The sequence below is a fragment of the Chiloscyllium punctatum genome, chromosome 8 (genome assembly GCF_047496795.1).
Source record: "Chiloscyllium punctatum isolate Juve2018m chromosome 8, sChiPun1.3, whole genome shotgun sequence".
Lineage (NCBI taxonomy): Eukaryota > Metazoa > Chordata > Chondrichthyes > Orectolobiformes > Hemiscylliidae > Chiloscyllium > Chiloscyllium punctatum.
In genome coordinates this window covers 8,059,012-8,082,637 of record NC_092746.1, presented here as the reverse complement: position 1 = coordinate 8,082,637, position 23,626 = coordinate 8,059,012, and the positions used below count along the sequence as shown (strand labels likewise).

Below are 23,626 nucleotides of genomic sequence, written 5' to 3'. Positions count from 1 at the left end.
TTATTCATTGGGTAATTGTTGCAGCTTTTCCATTATTTTAATGATTTGTTGGTGTGATTGCAGCTGTGTATACATATTAATTCACTGGCCACCAATTCAACATTAATTTGTTAGTGTGTGTTATTCATTGACTTGTGAGTGTCCTCACTGTTGTATGAATATATTTGTGGCTGGTGTTTTATTTGACTGAATGTAACGTTAAGGAATCCTGGCAAAATTAAAGTCAAGATTAGGATTGACCTGTCCATTTTTCTCTGAACCTTATTCAGAATCTCCATGACATCCATGTCAGAGGATCATAATTTGAGGCTGTACACTAGGTGAATTCTAACGAAGGTTTTGTAAAAGGAAATTATTTTTCTTCTTCTGTCAAGGTCTCCCATTTAATTGAGTTTACTAGCATTGAATTATGCTAGTTGTACAAGAATATTATAATACTTCTTATTTTATATTAGATTCTACCCAAATAATCTTAACATTACAGCACCAACCTCTCACATTAAGAGACTTTCCTAAAGTCAAAGCCAACAGTTTGAATTCCACTGTTATGCTGAAGGAAAATGACTTTTAATGGACTTTATTATAATAGGTTTCAATGTGTTACTTTTCTATCACAGTATTTTCTATACAGCTGTATTTTGGGATTGATGTCATGTTCTGTGTTCCTGCGTGTCAACTATGAGCTGAAGATGGTGATGATGCTGATTGCTGTGATAGTTTATAATGTAATTCTTCTGCAAACCCATTCCTCGCTCTTTGATGATTATAGCAAAATGCTGTACGCAACTGTCAAGATGGAGAGGTAAATTTTCTCTAAGGTTACAGTCGTGTGTTGAAATTTTCCTATTGTTTATCATATGTGTGAATCATTTCACCATGGAAGTTTGCTGCAGAGAAGCCATTTAGTTCATCATTTCCTTTCTCACTCTGCTCGAGTAATTCAAAACTAATTCTATTGTGTTAGTCTTTCCTCATAATCCTGCATCTTTCTTTGCTTCAAGTACTTAGCCACCTTGCCATTAAACATTGTGTCTTACTTCTGCCTTGTTGCAATGCTGCACATACACTTACAATCTCACAATTTCCTCATTTCACTCTTGTAATAACTTTCAAATTTTTCTTTGTCACTGAATCTCCAACCAGATCCCTTAACCCAGTCAACCTTTGAAAACAACTTACTACATCGCTCTTTAGCTTTCTGTGCTCCATCAAGGTATTAAACCTGATGTCACTATTTTGTTGCATATAATATACCTCATTTCATTGATAGAAAAAGTGAACAAATTAAGAATTTTAAAATGTCAATGTCAGAGCCGTAGATATTTTGAAACAATGATTATGATTGTATCAATTTAGGAAGCTTCAAATAAATATTTTTGTGGTGTATTTGAAAAGCTTTGAAATTTTAATGAAGTTTTCCATCATTTTATGTTTGTCATTATAACTAATAGAAACAGATGAAGATGTTTTCACTTGTAATTACTTTTACATGCAAAAGTGGAAGAAGTACTAACAATGCAAAAAAGAAGACTGTTCATATAAATTGAATAAATATTGTTTAAAGATTAATAATTCGATATTGGCTACTGCTCTATTTTAATAGTTATGCACTGATGTAATACCAGAAGTTCATTTTGATCATTGGTTTAATGTATATTTTCTTCTCTTTTGTTAGACCCGGTGTACTAAAAGATCTGAAGACAATGGGTGTAATTTCTCTTTTTATCTTCTTCATCACACTTCTTGTCTTGGCCAGACAGGTGAGGAAAACATTTTCTGAATATGAGATTTATTGTAACCATGAAAACAAAATAGACAGGGAGTGCTAAGCAGTAGATGTGTGTGGAAATTGTTTTAAATAGACACTGTACTAATGAAAAGAGGTTCAATTATACACACCCTGCATTGTTATCATTCAAGTGATTAATGCAGGGAGTAGTTTCATCCCAGCTTACCTACTAATTGTTGGTTATTTCAATAATATTGAAATAGTTTCAGTTACATTTTGTCTGTTATCATTTAGAGTCATAGAGTCATAGAGATGTACAACATGGTAAAAGACCCTTCAATCCAACTTGTCCATGCCAACCAGATATCCCAACCCAATCTAGTCCCACCTGCCAGTACCCGGCCCATATCCCTCCAAACTCTTCCTATTCATATACCCATCCAAATGCCTCTTAAATGTTGCAATTGTACCAGCCTCCACCACGTCCTCTGGCAGCTCATTCCATACACTTACCACCCTCTGCATGAAAATGTTGCTCCTTAGGTCTCTTTTATATCTTTCCCCTCTCACCCTAAACCTATGCCCTCTAATTCTGGACTCCCTGACCCCAGGGAAAAGACTTTGTCTATTTATCCTATCCACGACCCTCATAGTTTTGTAAACCTCTATAAGCACACCCCTCAGCCTCCGACGTTCCAGGGAAAACAGCCCCAGCCTGTTCAGCCTCTCCCTGTAGCTCAGATCCTCCAACCCTGGCAACATCCTTATAAATCTTTTCGGAACCCTTTCAAGTTTCACAACATCTTTCCGATAGGAAGGAGACCAGAATTGCACGCAATATTCCAACACTGGTCTAACCAATGTCCTGTACAGCCGCAACATGACCTCCCAACTCCTGTACTCAATATTCTGACCAATAAAGGAAAGCATACCAAATGCCGCCTTCACTATCCTATCTACCTGCGTCTCCACTTTCAAGGAGCTATGAACCTGCACTCCAAGGTCTCTTTGTTCAGCAACACTCCCAAAGACCTTACCATTTAGTGTATAAGTCCTGCTAAGATTTGCTTTCCCAAAATGCAGCACCTCGCATTTATCTGAATTAAACTCCATCTGCCACTTCTCACCCATTGGCCCATCTGGTCCAGATCCTGTTGTAATCTGAGGTAACCTTCTTTGCTGTCCACTACATCTCCAATTTTGGTGTCATCTGCAAACTTACTAACTGTATCTCTTATGCCCGCATCCAAATCATTTATGTAAATGATAAAAAGTAGAGGACCCAGGATCCCTGTGGCACTCCACTGGTCACAGCCTTCCAGTCTGAAAAACAACCCTCCACCACCACCCTCTGTCTTCTACCTTTGAGCCAGTTCTGTATCCAAATGGCTAGTTCTCCCTGTATTCTATGAGATCTAACCTTGCTAATCAGTCTCCTATGAGGAACCTTGTCGAACGCCTTACTGAAGTCCATATAGATCACATCTACTGCTCTGCCCTCATCAACCTTCCTTGTTACTTCTTCAAAAAACTCAATCAAGTTTGTGAGACATGATTTCCCACGCACAAAGCTATGTTGACTATCCCTGAAGAAGGGCTCATGCCCGAAACGTCGATTCTCCTGCTCCTTGGATGCTGCCTGACCTGCTGCACTTTTCCAGCAACACATTTTCAGCTCTGATCTCCAGCATCTGCAGTCCTCACTTTCTCCTATCCATAATCAGTCCTTGCCTTTCCAAATACATGTACATCCTGTCCCTCAGGATTCCTCCAACAACTTGCCCACCACTGAGGTCAGGCTCACCGGTCTATAGTTCCCTGGCTTGTCCTTACCACATTTCTTAAACAGTGACACCACATTTGCCAACCTCCAGTCTTCCAGCACCTCACCTGTGACTATCGATGATACAAGTATTTCAGCAAGAGGCCCAGCAATCACTTCTCTAGCTTCCCACAGAGTTCTCAGGTACACCTGATCAGGTCCTGGGGATTTATCCACCTTTAACCGTTTCAAGACATCCAGCACTTCCTCCCCTGTAATCTGGACATTTTGCAAGATGTCACCATCTAGTTCCCTACAGTCTATATCTTCCATATCCTTTTCCACAATAAATACTGATGCAAAATATTCATTTAGTATCCCCTCCATTTTCTGTGGCTCCACACAAAAGTCACCTTGATGATCTTTGAGGGGCCCTTTTCTCTGCCTAGTTACCCATTTGTCCTTAGTATATTTGTAAAAACCCTTTAGATTCTCCTTAACTCTATTTTCCAATGCTATCTCATGTCCCCTTTTTGCACTCCTGATTTCCCTCTTAAGTATACTCTGACATCCTTTATACTCTTCTAAGGGTTCACTCGATCTATCCTGTCTATACCTGACATATGCTTCCTTCTTTTTCTTAACCGAACCCTCAATTTCTTTAGTCATCCAGCATTCCCTATACCTACCAACCTTCCCTTTCACCCTGATGGGAATATACTTTCTCTGGATTCTTGTTATCTCATTTCTGAAGGCTTCCCATTTTCCAGCCGTCCCTTTACCTGCGGACATGTCCCTCCTGTCAGCTTTTGAAAGCTCTGATGAAGGATTCCTGATGAAGGGCTTTTGCCCGAAACGTCGATTTCGCTGCTCGTTGGATGCTGCCTGAACTGCTGTGCTCTTCCAGCACCACTAATCCAGTATTTGCTTTCCAGCATCTGCAGTCATTGTTTTTACCTTTTTGAAAGTTCTTGCCTAATACCATCAAAATTGGCCTTTCTCCAATTTAGAACTTCAATTTTTAGATCTAGTCTATCCTTTTCCATCACTATTTTAAAACGAATAGAATTATGGTCGCTGGTCCCAAAGTGCTCCCCCACTGACACCTCAGTCACCTGCCCTGCCTTATTTCCCCAAGAGTAGGTCAAGTTTTGCACCTTCTCTAGTAGGTACATCCACATACTGAATCAGAAAATTGTCTTGTATGCACTTAACAAATTCCTCTCCATCTAAACCTTTAACACTATGGCAGTCCCAGTCTATGTTTGGAAAGTTAAAATCCCCTACCATAACTACCCTATTATTCTTTCAGATAATAGAGATCTCCTTACAAGTTTGTTTTTCGATTTCCCTCTGACTATTAGGAGGTCTATAATACAATCCCAATAAGGTTATCATCCCTTTCTTATTTCTCAGTTCCACCCAAATAACTTCCCTGGATGTATTTCTGGGAACATCCTCTCTCAGTACAGCTGTAATGCTATCCCTTATCAAAAATGCCACTCCCCCTCCTCTCTTGTCTCCCTTTCTGTCCTTCCTGTAGCACTTGTATCCTGGGACATTAAGCTGCCAGTCCTGTCCATCCCTGAGCCATGTTTCTGTGATTGCTATGATATCCCAGTCCCATGTTTCTTACCATGCCCTGGGTTCATCTGCTTTCCCTGTTAGGCCCCTTGCAGTTTAATTTATTAGTCCTACCTTGTCCCTGCCTGCCCTGACTGTTTGATTCACTTCTGTTCTCAGCTGTACCCGTCTCAGATTGATCATTTTCCTCACTATCTCCCTGGGTCCCACCCCACCCCCACCGCCCGCCTCCCCCCCCCCCCCACCTTACTCGTTTAAATCCTCCCGAGCAGCTCTAGCAAATTTCCTGCCAGTATATTAATCCCCTTCCAATTTAGGTGCAATCCATCCTTCTTATACAGGTCACTTCTACCCAAAAGAGATTCTAATAATCCAAAAATGTGAATCCTTCTCCCATACACCAGCTCCTCAGCCATGCATTCATCTGCTGTATCCTCCTATTCCTGCCCTCACTAGCTCATAATACTGGGAGTAATCCAGATATTACTACCCTTGAGGACCTCCTTTTTAAATTTCTTCCTAACTCTCTGTAATTTCATTTCAGAATCTCAACCTTTTCCCTTCCTATATCGTTGGTTCCAATGTGGACAATGACCTCTTGCTGGCCCTTCTCCCCCATGAGACTATTCTGCAAATCTCTGAGACATCCTTGATCCTGGCACCAGGGAAACAACACACCATTCTGCTTTTTCTCTGCTTGCTGCAGAAACGTCTGTCTGTACCTCTGACTGCAGAATCCCCTAACACAATTGATCTCTTGGAAGCTGACGTACCCCTCGTTGCATTAGAGCAATTCTCAATACCAGAAACTTGGCTGTTTGTGCTACGTTCCCCTGAGAATCCATCACCCCTTACATTTTCCAAAACAGCATACCTGTTTGAAATGGGTATATCCACAAAAGACTCCTGCCCTAGGTGCCGATCTCTCTCACCCTTCCTGGAGTTAACCCATCTATGTGACTGTATCTGAGACTTTCCCCGCTTCCTATAACTGCCATCCATCACATACTGTTGCTGTTGCATATTCCTCATCGCTTTGATCTGTCTCTCCAACTGATCCACTCAATCTGATAAGATTCACATCCAACAGCATTTATGACAGATATAATCCACAGTAACCCTTAAATTCTCTTTAATCTTCCACAACTGACAAGAAGTACATATCACTGCAAGGGCCATTTTTGCTCCTTCACAATCTACAGACCCAGAAAATAACACCGTCTTATTCCTCTACAAAACACTGCACTAGGTTAAATTAATATCTGTGGCTTATATTTTAAGTTTAATCAAGAGACTTATCTCCAAAAATGTATAATCAAGAAAGTACCCACTGTACTTACTAATGCAGCCTTTCTCTTGGACAGACTTAAAACAACAATTAACTTATCTGCCTCTGTGTTGTGAACTTCACCCAAACTGGTTCCTCCAAGATTAGTTGTGAAATTCACTGTTTGTTAATTTTCCCAGATGCACTCCGATGTTCAGCGACACATGAATTCAAAAACAGTAAAGACAGTAACTGTGCAGGTTTTTCTTAATTCTGAACATATAATATCTTTAAAAAAATAAACAATTTTGAAAAGTGTTCTGGATAGAGGTGCAGCATGTTATTAATGTCTTGTATAGAAACATAGGGAGAAATCATTATTTGTTTTAATCGACTTCTGTGATTCTGTGAAAAGCTATACTTCATTCTGTAAATTTAAGAATGGCCTTTGTTGGACTAAAACCTGGCCATATCTAGAGTTAGTTTTAAAAAAGATCCTGTGAATTAATGCCCACATCTTTGAGTTTTAAATTACTGCTAATTGTAAACTCTTTATTTTCTTGCCTTTTCTCTCTATAAGCACATCATAGATGGCCACATGTGTAGATGAGTGCCAAGCAAGTCTGATTGGAGGGCCTACATAAGTCCTCTGAGACTTTGCCCTGTTTGTTTTAGAGGCTTGTAGATCCTGTTGCTCTCACTTCTCACATCTCCTCACCCCAAACACCCCACAATGTCCCTACATGACCCTAATGACGCATACATAGCCACTCAGCAGTATTCACTATGAGCAGACCTGGGGGAGTAATGTGGAAATAAAACCAAAATAAATTTCGAATAATCTATTTCATACTCATACATATTTAATAGTGGAAAAAGCTCCTATTCATAAAACTGCATGGCAAGGTGCTAATGCATTTTTCCAACCTACACCAGATGATTTTTCAAACAAAGCAGAAGGGTTTTTTTTTTAACCCTCATTGACTGCTTCAGACCTTCTCTTTTCAATGTTTAAAAAGCTGAGCATTTTTTAGAAATTCAGATCTTGACCATTGGTCAAACTTTATAAGCTTTTCAAGAGCATTTTCATCTGCTCCATTAATTCATGACTCTCACACTGCATTTTAAAATCTTGTGTCAGCCAAAGTAGAGTTTAACTCAGTGCAAAGTTCAAATCACCCCATTGAATTTCCCTCTTGCGTGAAATTTATCCTATCCCCTTTCTCCTCCTGACCAAAAAACACAGATATTTTAGAAATTGGGGGTGGACTTCCCCATCTCGATACAGCAACATTCCCAACATTTTAAGGTCCACGGAGTCTTCCTGACTTCCTGATGAAGGGCTTTTGCCCGAAACGTTGATTTCGCTGCTCGTTGGATGCTGCCTGAACTGCTGTGCTCTTCCAGCACCACTAATCCAGTATTTGATTTTCAGCATCTGCAGTCATTGTTTTTACCTCTATGAAAATCTAACCCAATCTGTCATTTCATCATCTAGTAAAGAGGACTGTGGAGATTCAAAATTAGGTCACCCCTCCTCCAATTTAGTTAGGTCTCACATTGCCAAAAATGAGATTTTCCAGTAAATATTAAGTAACATATGAGGCTTGTAATATTAAAAAGCTCTTTCTACTTCCTCTTCTCTTCCGGCACCCTGTCAGTTAGCAATGGTCTGACTTGCAGACTGAGCTAACTTACCATTGCTTCGTAGTAACTGACACAAGATGACCAGAGGCCAGTCGGCTTTGAGATTCCAAATTATTTTGTTGGAGTTATGAAACTGTATTTTAATTTGAAGCGGATAGTCACTTTTTGCTGTAATATTGTATTAAAACATCAAACATTTACAACCACCTTAGTGGTCATTTAGCTGGAAAAATGGCTAGAAATGAACTGTTTGCATGATTCCATCAGGAATGGTTATTGGAGAGTAGAATGTACGCTCAACTCCTACAATCACTGAATAAAGGAAGTGTTGGATCCCAATGATCAGGGCTCCTATGCTCCAGATCTACTTAGTGACACAGTGTATGTTTGATACTAACACACATGATGAGAAACAAGTACAGCAACTACAGATTGCATGAAACTCCTTGAGATTTTTTTAACATAATTTGAAATGGAAGCCCCTTTTTTACTTAGAAGCTGACTACAGGGAGGGGATTTAATCAAAATCTGTCCTAGTTCCAAATAATCAGGCTTTCTGGTGTACATTCATTGGGTGTATTGAAGGTCAAGGGATGACCTTGGATACATTGCAAACCTACTATCATAATTTAATTGGTGCCATTGATAGCTGCAAGTTAACAACTCATCAAATCCAATTAATTTTGTTCTGGGCTTTTGTGCTTAGCACCCCTCATTGCTTAGCACCTTATATCTCCCTTGATTTGAAGTTTAGCTATTTTCCTTCCTTGTTGCTAATTCCATATTTGCTGAGTAAACATTGTGTCAGTCATTCTCAGAAGATTGTCAATGTAATATCATCTTTCTTTTCAACTGTTAACATAGTTAGACGAAAGTGAGGACTGCAGATGCTGAAGATCAGAGTCAAGATTAGAGTGGTGCTGGAAAATCACAGCAGGTCAGGCAGCATCCAAGGAGCAGGAAAATCGACGTTTCGAGCAAAATTCCTGATGAAAGGCTTTTGCCCGAAACGTCAATTTTCCTGCTCCTCAGATGCTGCCTGACATGCTGTGCTTTTCCAGCACCACTCTAATGTTAACACAGTTAGCATGACACAACAGTAGGGTAAAGGTGACAATGAAAGTCATTCTGGTGCATTCCAGGTTGCTGGAAGTTGACTGGTGTGACTGATCCCTTGAACAGTTTATGAATGAATCCATTGCAGAAAGGCCATCCTCTCCCTGTAGTTGCTGATCCAATGAGAGGGCTCAGCAATGTTACCAAGAGCAGTGGTCATTCCTGAAGCACACAAGGAGACCTGGGATCTTCACAAGAGAGGCTGAAGAAACTGTTAAACAAAAAATAAAAAGATTTGTCAGCATTGTGACCCTGGAGACATCTGTGGGGGTCTGGGCAATGGTGTAAGCCCATAAAACCTATTTCAATGTGGCCTTTGTTCTGTGCAGATGTGCAGTGCACAATTCGCACATTACACAATGACGTGGAGGGTCTGCAACCATATGGATGCACATTTTCACTTGAGCACTTGAGTACAATTGCTTTACAGTTTCGGTGTCAGCAAACACTGCCTTCAAATTGAAAACTTTAATTTATATTGCTGCTCTTAACTCTTCCAATCAAAGTGTAACATTTTACATTTCTCAGCATTAAATTTAATTTGCTTAATGTCTGTCCATTTTACCAGTCTTACTATATTCTCCTGATGTAATTTATTATTCCCTCATTAATCACTATATTTTTGAATTTCATATTTTGCATATTCTTTGAAATTGTACCTGTATATAAATTATCATCAATATATTAAAAAGTTGATGGTAGCCATTATGTGGAGATGGTGGTGTTGGATTGGGGTAGACAAAGTTAAAAATCACAAAACACCAGGTTAAGGTCCAACAGGTTTATTTGGAAACACTAGCTTTCAGAGCGCTGCTCCTTCATCAGGTAACTGCACTCCAAAAACTAGTGCTTCCAAATAAACCTGTTGAACTATAACCTGGTGTTGTGTGATTCTTAACTATATTAAAAAGAACATTTGTCCTGACATCAAACATAGGGGGAGCATCACTGTACATTTAAAAAGCATTTGACACTACTTTCTGTTTTCTATTCACTAACTTGTATTCATATTATCATTGTCTCTTTTTTTATTTAACCTATTTTTCTAATCAACTTGTTCAGAGATGTTATTACACATCTCTGCCATTGTTTCTTTGTTCCTGTGGGTTGCAATTGTGCTAACAAGTACTTTATCAAACACCTACTAAATGTTCACGTACACTCCTTCAGTCACAATAAACTTGCCAACTTTATCATTACATCTCGAAAGAACTTCGTCAAGTTTGTCAAATATGATTTGTTATTCACAAATTTGTGACATTTTTAATTCATTAGCCCTTATTTTACCAAACACCAATTAATTTTCTCTTGGATTATTGTCTCTAACAGCTATCCCATCATCAAGTTAAACTGATTAGATCTATAATTGCCAGACTTATCCTTCTTCGCTTATTTACACAAGGGTTTAATATTTCCAGTCCTCTGATCCTCTGGGACCATGCACTCTTGTGGCACAGTGATATATCACGACCTGTGAACCAGGATGCCTGGGTTCAAGTCCCACCTGCTGGACAGGCATGTAATTATAGGTTGATTAGAAAATATGTTCTCTGGGACCATCCCCATATGCAAGGAGGATTGAAAGATTGTAACCAGAATCTCAGCATTTTTCAACCTTACATCCAGTTTAGTAGATCTAATACATAGAGTGGTGGCGAGAGTCCCCACACATCCAGAAACATTCAATCACAGCGACTACCAATTGGACAACCGTTTTCTCCAAACATGGAATGGTCAGAATGACTGAGATGCTAGCTGTCCAATCACAGGCTGCTCTTTTGCCTGTGCTTTTGAGGGAGTGATGCCATGGATCTGTGGCATGTTGCATTATGTTTCGTGGTTAGTACATCAGAATACCTTTGAGAGACAAGCTCTTGATATTGTTATTTTACCATAGCATGTGACCTGACGGTATAAAAGTCTAATTCTTCATCTTACTCTAGGATCACTTGATGCATGACATGGATTAGCAGTACACTCCTCTGTTCTAACCTGTTAGATCATTATTAGTCCAGACTCTTAGCTGTCTGAAAAACTTGATACTTATGTGTATAGTCAGCTGTTATAAATGTCTGTTGGATTCTTCAACTCCATGGTATTCACACCCAGTTATGTAACAAGGGATAACATAAGCATCGTCTTTTAAAATAAAAGACCCTCATGGAGGCAAATTCAGAGCAGGAATAAGGACTACAAAGGGAGCAGAGGAGCTGTAAGGTGGAATGTGCAATTTTGAATCTTTCAACTAACTCATAACCAAGAAAAATTGAAGTCTCTGAGGTAGTGAATCCCTTGCAAATTAACCTGGTGTCCCTAGTTTAAGGTTGCAGATGTTCAGAAGATCTTAAATCGAATAGTGGATGTTACTGTGATGAACACAATGAAATGGATAATGTAACAATGACGTTTTATTTCACAATGATTTACATTGTGTGTTATCAGACTTTAAAGCTTCTCACATACTGTGAGTTACCTAAGATGCAGTGACTATTCGAGGCATAACTGCAACTGTTTACCTGTCACCTCCACAGAAAATGGTGGTGGAGGGAGTTACCTTAGGGATGTCTAAGGGACCTTTACATATGAGTTTGCAACGAATGGAGAGCAGACAGAAAGGATTAGTTTAATTTGGTGTCATGTATGGCACAACATCCCGAAGGGTTTGTTCCTGTGCTGCACAGTTCTCTGTTCTATGTTTGTTTTTTTTTACTGTGTTTTCTCACTACCTTCTGGAGAGAGTTCAGTTATTAGGCAGCAGCGACAAAGTGTGGCAGTGACTGGGGCCCAGATGGCACTCTTAGAGAGTAGCCATTTTTTCCAAGGAGCTACCACTTGTTCTGCGTGAAGATGTAAATTGGAAGTCTTTTCCATTTAAAAAAACTATTCTATTCTTCTCTTCTTCCTGCCAAAGTGCTTCACCTCACATTTTCTCCCCCCACCCCTACATTAGCCCCTTTGATTATTTAGTATTTTAGTATTTAGTTTCATATCCCTTACCATGAAAACCAAAGAAAATTTTTTGCACAACACCTGTGCTATTTCGTGCCTTCCCGTTATTATTTCTCCAACCTCGTTCTCTAAGGGGTATATGTTCATTGTTGCCTCTCTTTTCCTTTAACGTATTTAAAGAAGCTTTTACTGTTCATTTTTAAGTTGCTTTATATTTTGCCATCATTTTATTTTCTCCCTTTTCTTGTAATCTTTTGTTGGCTCTTAAAACTTTCCCAAAGCCTCTGATTTCACACTAATTTTTGCCACATTTTGATACTGACCTTGACTCCCTTGGTCAACCATGGTGGATTTATCCTCTTCCTCACTGGATATATCTTTGCTGTGAGCCATGAGTGATTAGATAGATTCTTAAAAATCAAGAGGTGGGGGTGGGGAGGACAGGGCAGGAATGGTGAAATGGAGAAACTTAAAGCAATCCCCATTATGAGAAGAACTATAAAGCCCAAAGGGCTAACAGGTCCCTTGGACATGATGGCATGTATCTTAGAGTTCTAAAGTAATTCAAAGTTTGTGCGAAGATTTGTAGCTCGGGTGCTCGTTATTGTGGTTCTGTTCGCCGAGCTGGGAATTTCTGGTGCAGACGTTTCGTCCCCTGTCTAGGTGACATCCTCAGTTCTTGGGAGCCTCCTGTGAAGCGCTATATATGAACCAACAACCAAATATATGAACAAATCAACGGCACACCCATGGGCTCACCATCTCTGGACTCATAGCAGAAGCGGTAATGCAAAGGTTAGAACAAACAGTCGTACCGCAAATTCAACCCAAACTCTGGGTCAGATATGTAGATGATATCTTTGTAATCCTTAAAAACACAGAAATAGAGAACACACACCGGATCATCAACGCCACCCTCACAGGAATCCGATTCACTAGAGAGGAAGAAAAGGACAACCAACTCCCATTCCTTGACGTGATGGTACAGAGAACACCGAACGGAGAATTCACCACAAAGGTATACAGGAAAGCCACACGCACAGACCAAGTCCTGAACTACGAAAGCAACCACCCCCAACACACACAAACAAAGTTGCATCAAGACACTGTTCAAAAGGGCCACAACACACTGCAGCACACCAGAACTGCAAAAAGAGAAAGAAGAACACCTATACAATGTATTCGCCAAAAACGGATACCCCTGCAATTTCATCAACAGATGCCTAAGGCAAAGACAACGGAATGAGGACTTGCCTCAACCCAAAGGACTAGCCATACTACCATACATCAAGAGCATTTCCGAACTGACAGCCAGACTATTGCGACCACTAGGACTCATAACAGCACACAAACCAACAGCCACACTCAGACAACAACTCACCAGGACAAAGGACCCGATACCCAACATGAGCAAAACCAATGTAGTGTACAAACTCCCATGCAAGGACTGCACAAAACACTACATCGGACAAACAGGAAGACAGCTAACGATCCGCATCCATGAACAACAACTAGCCATGAAACAACACGACCAGCTATCCTTAGTATCCACACACGCAGAGGACAAGCAACATGAGTTCGACTGGAACAACACTACTATTATAGGCCAAGCCAAACAGAGAACAGCCAGGGAATTCCTAGAGGCTTGGCACTCATCGACAGATTCAATCAATAAGCACATTGACCTGGACCCTATATTCCGACCACTGCAGCGGACAGCTGGAACTGACAACCGGAAGTGGCAGATTCAAACCACTACAAATGCCAGCGGAAAGATCACAGAAGCGCTTCACAGGAGGCTCCCAAGCACTGAGGATGTCACCGAGACAGGGGACGAAACATCTGCACCAGAAATTCCCAGCTCGGTGAACAGTTCTAAAGTAATGGTTACAATGATACTAGAGCCACTGATTATAATCTATTCAGAATTTCTTAGATTCTGGACAGGTCCCAGTGGATTGGAGAAAGTAGCAAATGTAACTCTTTCATTTGAAAAGGTTCGGAGACAGACAGTAGGAAACAATGGCCCGTTAGCCTGACATCTGGCTGAGAGAGATTGCTGGAATTCTTTATGAAGGAGAATGGACTGAAATACTTAGAAATTCATAGTATAGTAATTTACTTTGACATGTATTTATGAAAATACAGTTCAATATACATAAGTCACTATGATTAATATGGTACCATTTTAATTACATAAATTATAAAAAAAAGAAATACTGCATACAAAGTTAAGCCAAATTTCTTTTTTATTGTTCCAACAACGGCTTCTTGATTTCATAACTGGCGACAAGGCATGGCTTACTCCACGGATGCCAAAGCTGTCCCTGCAACCAGTGGATTTTGAGAAAGGGAAATGATGTTCTGCGAATTTATTGGAGTTCTTTGAGGAAGTAACGTGCAATGTGGATAATCGGGAACCTGCAGATGCGCCAAAGATAGATTTCCAAAAAAGCATTCAAAAAGATGTGCTATGATCTTATGGAATGCCTGAGGCTGAATAGAACTAGGGAATGGGTGATGGTAGTACGTAATGTCAGGGATAATTGGTGAGAACTTAACCCTTGAATATGGAGGGGAATAAGTAATCAGTGTTTTTGGAGTTTGTGGAGTGTGAGTAGAAATAAAACTCTTGAGTAGAAAACAATATGCCAGGAAGCTTCCAAACAACATTATGCCCTTGTATAAAATGAAAACCACTGTATTGCGATAATATGGATAGAGCACTAGTTAACTAAGACAAAGCAAAGAGTAGCAATAACGTTTTATGGAAGGTGTTGACGAGCTGTAACTAATGGAGTGGGCTAAAGTGATTAAGGTGTATGGAGAAAAAGAGGAAACGAGGTACTGAGTTTGATGGTCAATCATGATCATATTGAATGGTGATGCAGTACAAAGGGCTGACTGGCTTATTTCTGTTCCTATTTTCTATGTTTCTATAAGGGTCACTATGCTGGGGCCTCAGCTATTTTCAACTCATATCAGTGACTTGAATGAATGAACTAAATGTATAATTTGGTGATGACACCAAAATAGGTGGGAAATTAAGTTGTCAGAAGGCCAAGAGTCCAGAAAGAGTTATAGACAGGTTAAATCAGTGTAGACAGGCAGGAGGCTGGAAGAAGACAGCAAGCCAGGCAGCCTCAGGAGGTGGAGAAGTCAACATTTTGGGTGTAACCCTTCTTCAGGACTGGGGGTGGGTGTAGGGGAGCTGCAGAAAAAGAGGGTGGCAAGGGCAGAGGATAGGAATTTTCCCAGACATAATGTCACAGCCATTGTGTATTGAGGGCTCTGTTGTCCAGATGCAGTTTTTGATTGATTATTCAACTGGGACCAGTTGTTTTTGAGGTCAGGACAGTTCAGCATAGTAATAGTCCATTGATTTGTTCATGGGCAAGTGTCACATCCATATTTGTGAACAACACAGCAGTAACATTCTACCTGCGAAGAGAAAGCGTCATCTCTCTCTCTCTCTCTCCCTTCTGTGTAAAAAAAAGTAAAAGAAAATCCCTCATGTTTTAACTAGTCTCCCTCATTTTTTCCCTCTGTAAGTTGTTCTGTCTGCAAATCTCCTGTTGTAAGTAAAAGGGGAAAATATTTTCAGAGACACTGAAAGGGTGAATCAACTAGTGAATGAAAGACTGAAAACTTCACATCATTAGCAAAGAATCAAAAGTGGTCAAAACAAAACTGAAGGAAAACAGCACATCAATGTCTATGATATGGACTGGTGCCAGAACTAATTAGTATGACATTTTTTATGACTTTGTTTCCTACCCACCATAATACTTGTGTCTAGTCTCCTTATGTGTCTGTTTGTATAGGCATGGGAGATTATGCACTTTAGTAGGAAGAATACAGGCAGAGACTATTTTCTAAATAGAGTCATAGAAATGTACAGCATGGAAACAGACCCTTTGGTCCAAATTGTCCATGTCGACCAGATATCCCAACCCAATCTAGTCCCACCTGCCAGAACCCGGCCCATATCCCTCCAAACCCTTCCTATTCATATACCCATCCAGATGCCTTTTAAATGTTATAATTATACTAGCTTCCACCACTCCCTCTGGCAGCTCATTCCATACATGTACCACCCTCTGCTTGAAAACGTTTCCCCTTACGTCACTTTTATATCCTTCCCCTCTCACCCTAAACCTATGCCCTCTAGTTCTGGACTCGCCCATACCAGGGAAAAGACCTTGTATATTCACCCTTTCCATACCCCTGATGATTTTGTAGACCTCTATAAAGTCACCCCTCAGCCTCCATTGCGCCAGGGTCTGAAGCACAAAGAAACTGGGGAGTCTTAGTTCAGGATTCATGTAAGTTCAGTTGGCAGTTTGGAAGGCAAATATAATATCAACATTCATTGCAAGAGGGTGGGAATACAAGAATAGAGATGTACTGCTGAGGGTGTATAAGACTCAGGTCAGACTGCATTTGAAATATTTTGAGTAGTTTTGGGCCCTGTATCTAAGGAAGAGTGTGCTGGTGTTGGATGGGGGGGTGGGGATGGGTGCACGCTGTGGAGGGTTCCCAGAGGATGTTTACCAAAATGATGCTAGGCACAAAAGGCTTGTCACATGAGGACTCTGGGTCTGCATTTGCTGGAGTTTAGAAGAATGCAGGAAGATCTGATTGATACTTAACAGAATACTGAGAGGCCTGGATAGAGTAGACATGGAGAAGATGTTTCCACCAGTAGAAGAGACTAGAGTGAAGAGATGGCCTTTTGGAACTGAGATGAGGAGGAATTGCTTCAGCTAGAGGGTAGGTAATCTGTGGAACTCATTTCTGCAGAGGGCTGAGAGGGAAAGTCAGATGCAGAAGGGTTCTTGATTGGTCAGGAGATCAAGGGTTACAGCAAGAAGGCAGGAGAATGGGGTTGAGAAACTTATCGGTCCTGATTGAATGGTGGTGCAGACTCAATGCACAGAATGACTTATTTCTGCTCCTATATCTTAAAGTACAGGATGAGGTTGCTGAAAGGCATTGAGTGGACATGATGCATACAAAAATGAGAATTGTGGGGATCCAAGATGGCTGTGATCCAGGAAGATTGATTTGCAGAGCTGTGCACCGCATCGCAGGTGTGACAAAGCCCTAACCCACCCTACCAAGGCCATCACGATACTCTAGGACTCTGAAAAAGTCATGGAGTCCTAGAACATTCTGAGAAGACACTGCATGTTCACCATGAAGGGATGCCTAAGAAGGGAGCAGATTTGCCCGGGGCTGCGGCCCAACCTACTGGATCCTCAGATTCGATTTCTTACCAGGCCCTTGTTTCAGAGCTCACAAAATATCACAAGATACTGGGTAAGCAAATTGAAGAGACACTGGCCCGATCTCTATTATGCTGCAGAATCATGAACAGCAGCTGGGTGACCACAGGAAAAGTCCAACATGGTCGAATGCAGGGTCACAGTGGTGGAAGCTGAAACGGATTCCTCCAAAGATAGGATCCCTGGAGACGCAGATCTGTAATTTGCTTGACCTGGTTGATGACCTCAAGAACTGGGCAGAAGGAAAAATATTCGGATCGTTGGTTTGCCAGAGGGGAAGGAAGGTGGGCAACCAGTGGAATTTATTGAGGATTGGCTGCCGAAATTCCTTAACTTGGAGGCTGGAATGGGAAGTTTGAAGATTGAGGGAGCTCACCAGGTCATGGCACGGAGGTCAGCTCTGGACCAGCATCCTCACCCTATCCTGGTGCAGTTCCATAATTATAGAGACAAGCAGAGAATCGTGGAAGCTTCCAGAATCCAGGGCAATGATCCAAAGGCCTTAGTTTATGACAGCTCTAGAATTATGTTTTTCTAGTACTTCCCAGCAGTGGTAATCCAGAAAAGGAAATCCTATGATGGCATTAAGAAAAGACTGAGGGAACTCGGAATCCAGTCCTCTCTAAAGTACCCAACAGTGCTTCAGATTACCTTTGATGGATTCCGGCTTGTCAGGAATCTGCTTAAGGTTAATTCAGTCAGATTTCAGCTCATGCATTGCAATTTCAATACAACTGCTATCCATTTCAAATATCCTCAGAATAAATCCTGTTCTTTGGAGGTGGCCTGATTAAGGAATATGGAAGCATTGACTCAAGTTAAAAATTACCTCCGCCACCTCCAAACAGACCCCACTACCAGGGATATATTTCCCTCCCCACCCCTTTCCACCTTCCGCAAAGACCGTTCCCTCCATGACTACCTGGTCAGGTCCATGCCCCCAAACAACCCAATCTCCAATCCTGGCACTTTCCCCTGCCACCGCAGGAACTGTAAAACCTGCGCCCACACCTCCTCCCTCACCTCTATCCAAGGCCCTAAAGGAGCCTTCCACATCCATCAAAGTTTTACTTGCACATCCACTCATATCATTTATTGTATCCGTTGCTCCCGATGCGGTCTCCTCTACATTGGGGAGACTGGGCGCCTCCGAGCAGAGCGCTTTAGGGAACATCTCCGGGACACCCGCACCAATCAACCACACCGCCCCGTGGCCCAACATTTCAACTCCCCCTCCCACTCTGCCGAGGACATGGACGTCCTGGGCCTCCTTCACCGCCACTCCCTCACCACCAGACGCCTGGAGGAAGAACGCCTCATCTTCCGCCTCGGAACACTTCAACCCCAGGACATCAATGTGGACTTCAACAGTTTCCTCATTTCCCCTTCCCCCACCTCACCCTAGTTCTAAACTTCCAGCTCAGTAACTGTCCCCATGACTTGTCCGTACTTGCCCTACCTGCCTATCTCCTTTTCCACCTATCCACTCCACCCTCTCCTCCCTGACCTATCACCTTCATCCCCTCCCCCACTCACCCATTGTACTCTATGCTACTTTCTCCCCACCCCCACCCTCCTCTAGCTTATCTCTCCACACTTCAGGCTCACTGCCTTTATTCCTGATGAAGAGCTTTTGCCCGAAATGTCGATTTCGAAGCTACTTGGATGCTGCCTGAACTGCTGTGCTCTTCCAGCACCACTAATCCAGAATCTGGTTTCCAGCATCTGCAGTCATTGTTTTTACCTCATTGATTAAAAATTACCATATCTAATTGAAAAGCGAATGACCTCGAGAGTTGAATGTCTTACTCCTTCTCAAACATTGGTTCCAGAGGTCTCAGCTGCAGACTGGAGAGCCAGTGAGAGCCTAACATTGCCTCTTTTTGGGATGTCCCACTGCATTTTATGCCACAGGCATTCACAGGTGGACCTAGCCCCAAGATCAAGGATACTAACAGCAAAAGTCCCACCAGGAGCTGCTTACCATTCAGAAGCTGGAAACTCTTTTACATATCTGCTCCATTGAGAAGGTAGTGGATGCAGCCACCCAAGACCAAGATCATTGTTGAGTCAGTGATAGTAAATGGCTTTGGGCATTGAGATACAGGCTAGTGTTGGATGTACATGAGAGCGAAGGCTAGAAATCTCGGAGGATCCCTTTTCCCAGTGCTGACTAGGTGCAAAAGTAGAGCAGTAAATTTCAATAATTAACTCTTTTTTTTCCCCAAGTTATCTCTTATAAAGAACTCTGTTTTTTTATATAAGAAGTTGTGGTTATGTTTGTGTCATCTAACAGCACAATCTGCTATAGCAGATCTTTATAGTGAATAGTGAGATATGAGAAAGATTCTGACCTTGTGTACGTGCTTTTTTTGAGGTTTATGAGGTCTTTGGTGTAATCCTTAAGACTAATTAGCAGCTAATAATTGTAGTTAATTGAATTCATAAGTGTGAGCAGCAGCAGAGAAGGAGCGGGATCAGCGGAGGAAGTGACATGAACCGAAGGGGCAACCAGGAAGGAAAGCAGTGACCACATATATCAGCAAGGCAGCTAAACCCGAGACTCTACTAATGTAGTGTCTCCCACCCGCCCTCCTCCTCTAACCTAGTTAATAAGTAGGAAGAGCAGGAGCGACGACCAGGGGACTGCCGTAATATTAGATAACTTAAATTAGATTAGATTACTTACAGTGTGGAAACAGGCCCTTCGGCCCAACAAGTCCACACCGCCCCGCCGAAGCGCAACCCACCCATACCCCTACATCTACCTCTTACCTAATAGTACGGGCAATTTAGCATGGCCAATTCACCTGACCTGCACATCTTTGGAGTGTGGGAGGAAACCGGAGCACCCGGAGGAAACCCACGCAGACACGGGGAGAATGTGCAAACTCCACACAGAGAGTCGCCTAAGGCGGGAATTGAACCCGGGTCTCTGGCGCTGTGAGGCAGCAGTGCTAACCACTGTGCCACCGTGCCACCCACAATATATCTGGGCAGTGGCTGAACCCGAGACATTATACGTGTTGTGTCTCCACCCCCGCCCCACCCCCCTCCTCTAACCAAAAATAGGACTCTGGTTTGTTAAAGTAAGAATTTTCTATTTCTTTATCGGTGAATGGTTAAAAATTTACTTTTTATGGTTTATCTATTAATTGGTTTTTAGAAAAAGACTATAGCAGAGAGGTATCAGAAAGTATTTTAACTCAAACCTATACAAAGTATTAAAATAATTAACTAAGCAGAGATGGCTGGGCAGGTGATGTGCTGTAGCTGTATGATGTGGGAGCTGGCTGATCCCATTGTGAATGGCAGTGACCACATCTGCAGCAAGTGTTGGTTGCTGGAAGAACTCCGGATCAGAGTTGATGATCTGGAATCTGAGCTTCAAACACTGCGGCACAACCGGGAGGGGGAGAGTTACCTGGACGCTTTGTTTCAGGAGGCAGCCACACCTGGGAGATTAAATAATTCACATTCAGTTAGTGATCAGGGACATCAGAGTGTGACTGTAAGTGAGGCAGGTAGGGGGAACCTGAGTTCAGGAGTGGAGGAGCCTCAGCCCTTGACCTTGTCCAACAGGTATGAGATTCTGCTCCCTGTTTGGATGAGGAAAAGGGCTCTGGACAGGATGAGCCAACTGACCAAGGCACCATGATGCAGAAGGCCATTCAAGAGGGGGGAGTTAATAGACAAGTAGTGGTTATAGGGGATTCTATAATTAGGGGGACAGATAGTATCCTTTGCAAGCCGGATCGGGAGTCTCGCATGGTGTGTTGCCTGCCCGGTGCCAGGGTGCGGGACATCTCCGACCGGCTTGAAAGGATATTGGAGCGGGAGGGGGAGGATCCAGTTGTTGTGGTCCACGTTGGGACTAACAACATAGGCAAAGCTAGGGTGGAGGACCTGTTTGGGGATTATTTGGGGAAGGAAATTGAAGTACAGGTCCTCAAGGGTCATAATCTCCGGATTACTGCCCGAGCCATGTGCCAATTGGCATAGCGATAAGAAAATTAGGGAAGTAAACACGTGGCTAAGGGATTGGTGTGGGAAAGAGGGATTCCACTTTATGGGGCATTGGCATCAGTTTTGGAACCGGGGACATCTGTACTGTTGGGACAGTCTCCACCTGAACCGATCAGGTACCAATGTTCAAGCGAAGAGGATAAATAGGGTGGTCAGTAGGACTTTAAACTTCTGAATTGGGGGAAGGGAAAGTGAAAGCGACAGGGCGTATGGAGTTAAATGGAAAGGTAAGCAGGAGGATAGCATGTGTGCAGGTGGATTTAAAATTGAGGCAGATTAGGAATGCAACAAAAAGGAAGGATAATTTAGGACATCTTATGACTTCCAATATCTCTAATGATAAGAATGTTAGCATTAAGGCACTTTACCTGAATGCTCGTAGCATTCGTAACAAAGTAGATGAACTAACGGGACAGATCATCGTGAATGATTATGATGTGGTAGGCATCACAGAGATGTGGGGGCATGCAGGGGGTTCAGGACTGGCAGTTAAACATCCAAGGATTTACAACTTATCGAAAAGACAGGGAGGTGGGCAGAGGGGGCGGGGTGGCCTTGTTGGTTAAGAACAAAATTAAAGCTATGGCACTGAGTGACATAAGGTTGGATGATGTGGAGTCTGTGTGGGAGGAACCACAAAGGCAAAAAAACCATAATGGGAGTTATGTACAGACCTCCTAACAGTGGTCAGGACCAGAGGTGCAACTTGTACCGGGAAATAGAAAAGGCATGTCAGAAAGGCAAGGTCACAGTGATCATGGGAGACTTCAATATACAGGTGGACTTGGTAAATAATGTTGCCAGTGGATCCAAAGAAAGGGAATTCTTGGAATGCTTACAGGATGGCTTTTTGGAACAGCTTGTCATGGAGCCCACAAGGGAGCAGGCTATTTTGGACCTAGTGCTATGTGATGAACCAGACTTTATAAAAGATCTTAAAGTAAGGGAACACTTAGGAAGCAGCGATCATAATATGGTAGAGTTCAGTCTGGAGTTTGAAAGAGAGAAGGCAAAATCAGATGTAATGGTGTTACAGTTAAATAAAGGTAATTATGAGGGCATGAGAGAGGAACTGACGAAAATCGACTGGAAGCAGAACCTAGCAGGGAAGACAGTAGAGCAAAAATGGCAGGAGTTTGTGGGTATAATTGAGGACACTGTACAGAGGTTCATCCCCAAGAAAAGCAAGATTATCCAGGGAGGGATTAGACAGCCGTGGCTGACAAAGGAAGTCAGGAAATGTATCAAAGAAAAAGAGAGATCCTATAAAGTGGCCAAGAGCACTGGGAAATCAGAAGATTGGGAAGGCTACAAAAACAGAGAATAACAAAGAGAGAAATAAGGAAGGAGAGGATCAAATATGAAGGTAGGCTAGCCAGTTATATTAGAAATGATAGTAAAAGTTTCTTTCAATACATAAGAAACAAACGACAGGCAAAAGTAGATATTGGGCCACTTCAAACTGATGCTGGAAGGCAAGTGATGGGAGATAAGGAAAGAGCAGGAGAATTTAACAAGTACTTTGCATCAGTCTGCACAGTGGAAGACATGAGTAATATCCCAACAATTAAAGGGAGTCAGGGGGCTGAGTTGAGTACAGTTGCCATTACAAAAGATAAAGTGCTAGAAAAGCTAAAAGGTCTTAAAATTGACAAATCTCCTGGCCCCAATGGGCTACATCCTAGAGTTCTGAGGGAGGCGGCTGAGAAAATAGCGGAGGCGTTGGTTGAGATCTTTCAAAAGTCACTGGAGTCAGGGAAAGTCCCAGATGATTGGAAGATCGCGGTTGTAACCCCATTGTTCAAGAAAGGATCAAAACAAAAGATGGAAAATTATAGGCCAATTAACCTAACCTCGGTTGTTGGTAAAATTCTAGAATCCATCTTTAAGGATGAGGTTTCTAAATTCTTGGAAGAGCAGGGTCGGATTAGAACAAGTCAACATGGATTTAGTAAGGGGAGGTCATGCCTGACAAACCTGTTAGAATTCTTTGAAGAGGTGACAAGTAGGTTAGACCAGGGAAACCCAGTGGATGTGGTCTACCTAGACTTCCAAAAGGCCTTTGATAAGGTGCCACACGGGAGGCTGCTGAGCAAGGTGAGGGCCCATGGTGTTCGAGGTGAGCTACTGGTATGGATTGAGGATTGGCTGTCTGACAGAAGGCAGAGAGTTGGGATAAAAGGTTCTTTTTCAGAATGGCAGCCGGTGACAAGCGGTGTCCTGCAGGGTTCAGTGTTGGGGCTGCAGCTGTTCACATT

At 42.1% G+C, this 23,626-nt stretch overlaps 1 protein-coding gene across 6 annotated transcripts in view; it reads left to right on the top strand.

Annotated features, from left to right (window-relative positions):
• Positions 1 to 23,626, top strand: part of adcy2b (adenylate cyclase 2b (brain)) — a 617,126-nt gene that overhangs the window by 562,728 nt on the left and 30,772 nt on the right. For all 6 annotated transcript variants that reach the window (XM_072575141.1, XM_072575137.1, XM_072575136.1 and 3 more), the window contains exons 19-20: positions 618 to 802; positions 1,676 to 1,760. In XM_072575141.1, the coding sequence (XP_072431242.1) occupies positions 618 to 802; positions 1,676 to 1,760 (270 nt within the window). The remainder of the gene's footprint in view (positions 1 to 617; positions 803 to 1,675; positions 1,761 to 23,626) is intronic.